The sequence below is a fragment of the Notothenia rossii genome (genome assembly GCF_949606895.1).
Source record: "Notothenia rossii genome assembly, chromosome: 5".
In the NCBI taxonomy this organism is placed as follows: domain Eukaryota; kingdom Metazoa; phylum Chordata; class Actinopteri; order Perciformes; family Nototheniidae; genus Notothenia; species Notothenia rossii.
In genome coordinates this window covers 28,955,332-28,963,046 of record NC_136903.1, presented here as the reverse complement: position 1 = coordinate 28,963,046, position 7,715 = coordinate 28,955,332, and the positions used below count along the sequence as shown (strand labels likewise).

General features: G+C 39.1%; 1 protein-coding gene and 1 long non-coding RNA gene across 2 annotated transcripts in view; one reads left to right on the top strand and one right to left on the bottom strand.

The window, feature by feature from the left end:
• Nucleotides 1-7,715, top strand: part of LOC307038538 — a 295,724-nt gene that overhangs the window by 103,249 nt on the left and 184,760 nt on the right. The window lies entirely within an intron of this gene.
• Nucleotides 1,242-7,040, bottom strand: LOC307039938 (uncharacterized protein). Its single transcript, XM_079682395.1, has 7 exons — nucleotides 6,641-7,040; nucleotides 5,653-6,278; nucleotides 5,047-5,365; nucleotides 4,537-4,591; nucleotides 4,036-4,189; nucleotides 1,724-1,846; nucleotides 1,242-1,591 (listed from the first exon to the last, which is right to left on the bottom strand). The coding sequence occupies exons 2-7, from the start codon at nucleotides 5,661-5,663 to the stop codon at nucleotides 1,546-1,548; spliced, it is 708 nt and encodes a 235-aa protein (XP_079538521.1). The 5' UTR covers nucleotides 5,664-6,278; nucleotides 6,641-7,040; the 3' UTR covers nucleotides 1,242-1,545.

The window sequence follows — 7,715 nt, the reverse complement described above, 5'->3', positions numbered from 1 at the left end:
ATAAAAGAATGATCTACCCAATTACACATCCGAAAAGGCTCGGGAAGAAGTTTACCACCCCTTCTCCCAAAAACTAAATTAACATTTTGGTTTTCTTTAACAAAATATACATCTAAATGTATGTCTACATACAATATACATTTACAATTATAAATAGATTATATCATTCTTACTACTATATATATATATATATATACGTTATATATATATATATATATATATATATATATATATATATACGTTATATATATATATATATATATATATATATATATATATACGTTATATATATACTCAATACTAATATTCCAAGTTCCAGGGTTCCATGTAATAAGGACATACGGCATGCATGAGTTAGAGTTTTCACCATCAAATCCATTCAGTAGTGTTCCCCCATGGCTTTTCCCAAGGGTAAATATAGATATGAGTATTGTAGAAAAGAAAAGAGATTGGTGGAAGAAAAGAAGAGGCGGAGCCGAGGCGGGACCTCCTGCCACCGAGCTGAAAGTTCCAGAGCTACACTGTAAAAAAAAAATCAGTTGAAAAACGGACAAAGTGCTGGTAATTTGCTGCCAGGACATTGTCCGTTATTCTACAGACACTTCCGTCAACCCTTTAACGGATATTTCTGTAGATTTACAAGACTTTGTCTGTACCATATACGGACACTTCTGTCAACCTTATAACGGATATTTCTGTAGATTAACAAGACTTTGTCCGTAATATTTACGGACACTTCTGTTAATCCTAATACGGACAATTCCGTATTTTAACAGTCCTTAGTATGTACTATTTACAGACACTTCCGTTAATCCCAATATCTTTTTTTTTTAATCTTGGGATAAAAAATATATATATATCCTAATCCTAAATAAATAACAATCATTACACTTTCAAGCAAACTGAATAAAGCACAATATATAGAAATTGAACAAAATGTATACCATTTTTTCCATAAAAGTGCATTTATTTCCTTTTTGCTAATGTATAAAGTGCATTTAATGATGAAATGAAAAAACTGAACTTTTCTCCCACTGCTGTTGCACCCTACTGGCTCACCTGTCAGTGAGGAAGGAGGAGCCCCCTCCAGGAGGATGTAGCGACTCCGTCCTACACCTCCCACTCAACATTCCCCGCTGACAGGCACTGCCCCAACCTGTAGGAGAACATGCAGTGACAAATATCACCCTCCCAACTTCCCTCCCCCCGAACATGGGGGATTTGAACCCAAAGAATCTGTGGTGGTGGGCAATAATTTTACCCCTCGCTACCTGAGTGCCATACAAATGTTTTTTTTTTAAGACATTTCCATACAATTGTAAAACCCTAACATGAACATACATTCAAGTATGTAAAATAACAGCAACAATAACCTTTTTCTTAACACCATGATGTTAGAGGTCGGGCTGTGTGTACATGTGCACCTCAAGATCAAATTAGTAGTTATAAATTCCTCCCAATGTTTGCCACTGCTGTTGCACCCTACTGGCTCACCTGTCAGTGAGGAAGGAGGAGCCCCCTCCAAGAGGATGTAGCAACTCCGTCCTACACCTCCCACTCAACATTCCCCGCTGACAGGCGCTGCCCCAACCTGTAGGAGAACATGCAGTGACAAATTAAAAAAAAAGTAAACTTTTTTTTTTTTTAAGTGTGTGTGTGTTGGTATGTTTAGTCCAAAAGTCCAGTCCAAAAAGTTTGGTTTTGAGCTTTGAGGAAAGCTCACATGTGCCAGTCAAATTCCTTCAGCTCAGTCACGAGCTTCGACAGTTTTGGAGGAATGTGATGCTGTTTCTTCCCCTTCATCTCAGCCTTGGACCCTCGGTCAGGATTCATTCCAAAGAAAACTCTAAGGAAACAGAAATATGTTTAGCTGCACATGCAACTAAATGAATGAAACTGAACTAAAGAGTAACATGCAGACAAAGCTGAGATACTACTTGTAGTGTGGCTCTACAGGAGTGGAGCCGTCTAAAATAGCATACATTTGTTTTCTCCACCATGCCCGTGTGTGTGTTTCCATCTACAGCTAATGTTGCAAAATACTACTACTACAATAACACTTTGCTCCTGTAAGCTGAGCAACTCAGACAACGTGCTGTTAAAGTCTGCTCATCACCAACATACTATACTGGAAATCTCAGCATAACCCGTGCACCTGTGACTTGTGTGGATATACTGTACGTGCAATGAACGATCTCAGGGCACCGTTAACTCAGTGCATGAGTAGCACAGCTAGTAGTAGTCGCTAGTAGTCACGAGTGCTGAAAGAAGTTGTGACGATTGATAACAAACTTTTAATCTGAAATGTATGTCTAAAATTAATGAACAATGAGTAATGGTCTATTTTGTGACAAAAAAATATATAATTTACATGAGCCGTCAAAAATGGCCGGCGAGTCTGTTGTAAACAGTCCTGTCCGGGAAGATTGTTTCAATGACAGTGGGACCTCTTTCTGGTCCCTCTGAACCCGTTCTGGATCACCACTCCTCGGTGGTGGTAATAGGTTTGCATTTGAGAATACAAACATTATGCACCTTTACAATATGAATTAACAAAACTATTATTTTGTGCTGACAAACTAGGCTATATAGTGTATTTAGTGACTTTTCCTGTCATAATCACCACTGTGACATAGCCTACAGCAGCCTACTGTAGCAGCCTCTATATTTTATATGTAAAATGTCTTGGTATTTGCTACATTTATCGTGGAGTTGTGTGTTTGTTAAACATACATATACAATTTAGAGGTGACAGTGTGCGGTGTTATAGTTTGTTAAAGGCACAAGTGAAAATTTGACAGGAAGAGTTACTAAATCCACAATGGTTTTGGTTATTGGCTACATACTATAGGTGGATCATGTTTGTTTGTATTCTCATAATGCAGACCAATCCACATAATCACAATAGGCGAGTTGTGATCCAGTGCACAAAGACGGAGGTCCAGATTTCATTGCAGCAGCTTTACAGGCAACCAAGGTAAAGAGGGTTGATTTATTTGCATCAATTATGATTGTACACAGTCTATATACATTTTAGTCACAAAATAGATAACATAGTTGCTCAATTTTGATTTCACACATACAACCACTGCATTAAAACTGCATCTAAATTTGCTACTTTCAATATCGCAGTCTACTTGTCAGATTTCAGTCAATCTTAAGTGTGACACAACCACTAAGCTCATCTGCAACAAGAGCACAGGCGTCAAACGTTGAGTGGAGTGGTAACTGTGACACTCGGTGCAAATGTACACGTTACACAACAAGTATTAACATTGGGGCATGAATCCTGGTATGGATTTTGTTATATTAGTCACAAAAGCAGCTCACATAGAATAGCCTAAATGTGTGTCTTTGGTTAAAGAGATAGCTCAGAGATAGTTGTTAGGAATATTCTACATGTTTTCCCAATCACCCAGTGTCAGAGCCTAATAAATGCCAAATGCCTTAGGACAGACCTTTTCTATGTACTTGGTGTAGTCTGAAGTTATATGAAAGAGCATGGGCCTTCAACAGGAAGCTGCAAAATGTGCTGCCTGTGTTATAGGAACATGTATTAAGTATTGAGGGTTTAAGTGATTATATGTTTGATAATACACATTAACATGAAACAAACAATAGAAAAGATCATGTGTAAGCAAACAAACTTTACACAACACTGGTGATAGTGCTGTCAAACAGGTCTATGAACTCTATGAAAAAGTTGAATCTGCAATACAATTTTAGGCAGTATTTGGGTCCCTGGTTCATCTCTCTCAGCTAAGGGGTCCTTGGACTGAACAACATTGAAGACCCCTGTCAAAGAGCAATGAATATCTTGGCTCGATTGTAGAGTGTCAATGGGATCAAAACATATAATATATATTATATTTAATAATCATGATCCCATAAGCATCCTGGAATTGAGCACAACTATGCTAGTAATCTAAGGGACGATGAGTGGATACCTTTTTACATGCTTTGTCTGGTGGGAAGCCCTCAGTCTCAGAATTTGAATACCCCAGCTTATACATTTCAAAACAATGAGCTGCTTACCTTTGCATGAATTCCAGGGTAAGAGACATCTCCTTTGGATATTCAATGTTGCAGACATAAAACAAGCAGAAAGCATAGCTCAGGGCCACAATGGGGGAGGTGATGTGGTCATTCACAACTTCCTGATCAACAGCAATCTGGAATAGATGGTCACCTTAAACATAGATCACAAAAACAATATGTATTAGTAATTTTAAAAAATAATAACGTACACACGTGCCAAATCTTCCATACTCAGCCCAAACACAGGTTATGGTAAGAACAAGCAACAAATACTTTGAAAAGGTATTCTGCATTTAGTTTGTCAGACTTTACATACAAGTGTACTTAAATTTAAAGATTTTGGCCCTAATCAACATAGTTCTGAGCACCATTTACAAAACAAAATCAACCAACTCTATACCTTTTCATCACAACAAATCGTCTCATCAGTAAACCTAAGAACAAATGGAGAACATATCTCCAAGCTTGCTGGGATGCAAAAATGATTCAACTACAAACCTCTGATTAGGATGCATGGGGTACAGGGGAGGCTGAGTTCAGCATCTGCGGAGTACTGTTTTCGGAAAATAAAACAACAAAGATACACATATGAATGTGTTGATTTTATGTTTCCAATGTACGCAAACACACAGTCAGGCAGGCAAATAGACCATCTGCCAGCGTCTGTATCAGAGGCAACCATAGACAATAATGTTAGTAGTAGTTATAAAAAAATATTGTTTACACAAACATAATCGATTAATGTTAGGATCAGAATCCTTTTCGGTCAGGGGGGGAAAGTCTGTCCTTACAAGACCTTGTTCTATTAGGGGACAGCATTTGGTCCTCCAAGACAGAGGAGCTCTGCCGGGATGGAAGTGTATAATTATATGAGGGATTTTCTCCTGGTCGGGAAAATAAATCAAGGATTTTACTGATTTCCTTTTATCTTCGTTTCCAGGAGAGATGGTTTACCAATTTCGATATTATCAGCAGCGCAAAGTGGGGTTTAAAATCCATAAAATGTACCTCATTTTTGCAGAAAAGGTGATCAGGGTTTTCCTTGAAGTATCTCACAATGCCACAGATCAGCTGTACTGGACCTTCACCCATCTTCATCCCTTTGGTGTCAAGGAAGTTGTTGATGCCCGGTTCTTTTTTGGAAAGCTCCTGTGCCAGCTTGTTTTGTAACGAAAAGCCAAGGAGTCTAGATGCATGATCAAACAGGTGAGCAGCTTCAAAAAGAAATGGCCACTCTTCCTTTAGGACCTTTACATTGGTTCCGTCGTTGATGGTTTCACGCTGGATGGGATATGTTTCAGCCATCAGTTTTCGAAACAGATGACTCCTAAAGATATGAGGCAACAGTTAATCAAACTAATAAATTCAATCAATAATAAAACAAATGATCAATATAAATACAGATAAATCAATTTCGGGTGAAAATAGCTGATATACAAGCGCACAACGAGTCCCATTGTGAACTTGTAGATCAGTTATTTTTTGTTAGTTATACAAAACCAATTTGAATTGATATACCAAAAATAAATCAAACTCAAATATTAGCCTCTCAATTACTCAATCAAAAAGTAATCCATACATACACAAGAACATAATGGATGGTTGGAGCCCTACCTGAGGATCATGGGTTTTGAAGGCACTTTTCAATTCATTTCGTTTTGACAGCAGTTCTGCTCTACTCTCAGTTCCCTTGACAGCAACATCCCACTCCACACATCCATAACGATCGGAATTTCTTGACTTTTTCTTCCGCTGAACTTCACCCTCTCCACCCTCTGCTCGCCTCTTTCCTGGGGTTGATGTTCTCTTAATATTTTCAACTCTGTTTTCTAGCTGGGTAAAGAGAGGACCACAACCATCTTTTGCAAACGGCATATTTCCAAAAGGCTCTGTCTGTTTGAAAGACAGAGGATATTGTCCTACAATGTTCTTGGCGATTTCCATCAGCTTGGATCTACCAGGTCTTCCAGGGTGTTTATGGAGGTAATCATCAACAACGATCCGAACCATCTGTAGTCTTTCTTTCGACTTTACCCATTTCTTTTCACCCAACACATCCATGAGCTTTGAGGGCATTTTGTGCCATGGTATGGAATATGGCTCACAGGATGGGGAGTGGGCAGATGGGGTATGGGCAGGTGGTGCTTCAGGTGGTGTTGGGGACAGATCATCACTCTGTGGCAGAGGTGTAGATGTAGGGCCAGGGCCAGGGCTTCTGAACTGTGGTGCAGCTTGTGAATCTATGGATGACATACCCCATAAATTAACCACATCACCAATGCTACTAATTAATTAATACACTGGTTTTCAATGTCCGTTGGAGACCACCAGGGGTACAAATGGACCCTTAAGGGTCTGTGAATTTGTACAGACAGTATACAGGGTTGGGCAATATATTGATATATCATATGAGATTATTGAATAGGATTTTGGGTATCATATTGTGATACCTGTTGTGTTTTCCTGATTTTAAAGAATGAACTGAACTTACCCAACTGTTAACATTACATAGTCATAAATACATAATGGTGATATTTGATTTTGTCGGTGTTGTCCACCCCTCAGTACTGTGCAGATTAGGGTTACAAATAAAAAAACTTACCTCCTTGGAAAGCCTTAACGAGTCTTCTGCACTGAATGAGTGGCAGAGTGTCCTGAATGTCCGGGGCATCCACAAGGATCAGGTCATCTTCACATTGAACTCCTAATTCCACCAGTCTAGCCATGAGTGCATCCATCTTATCACTACTGAGCGATGGTATGGCTTTCTTAACCACATCTTTCACAAGCTCCATGTTGGCATGTGTTTAAGAGGAATGAGCAACCTCGCACCTCTCTGGTAAGAAGAAAGTGGATAATAATCATTAAGTTTGTCCAGATTTTGGCAGCTGTATTGACCGCAGTGTTTGGGGGGAAAACACTGTGCCAATGGAAGCTAACGGGAAGCTAACGTTAGCCCGCGTCCTTTTGCAATACTACTTTTAATCCAGATGTAAGCACAACATAACACACACACCTTCAAATGTCAACGAAGCCTATCGAATATATATTAGTCGATATGATACTATTATAGCTGTATTGACCGCAGTGTTTGGGCGGAAAACACTGTACCAATGGAAGCTAACGGGAAGCTAACGTTAGCCCGCGGCCTTTTGCAATACTACTTTTAATCCAAATGTAACCACAACATAACACACACACACCTTCAAATGTCAACGAAGCCTATCGAATATATATTAGTCGATATGATACTATTATAGCTGTATTGACCGCAGTGTTTGGGGGGAAAACACTGTACCAATGGAAGCTAACGGGAAGCTAACGTTAGCCCGCGGCCTTTTGCAATACTACTTTTAATCCAAATGTGACCACAACATAACACACACACCTTCAAATGTCAACGAAGCCTATCGAATATATATTAGTCGATATGATACTATTATAGCTGTATTGACCGCAGTGTTTGGGGGGAAAACATTGTGCCAATGGAAGCTAACATTAGCCCGCTGCCTTTTACAATACTACTTTTAATCCAAATGTAACCACAACATAACACACACACCTTCAAATGTCAACAAAGCCTATCGAATATATATTAGTCGATATGATACTATTATAGCTGTATTGACCGCGGTGTTTGGGGGGAAAACACTGTGCCAATGGAAGCTAACGTTAGC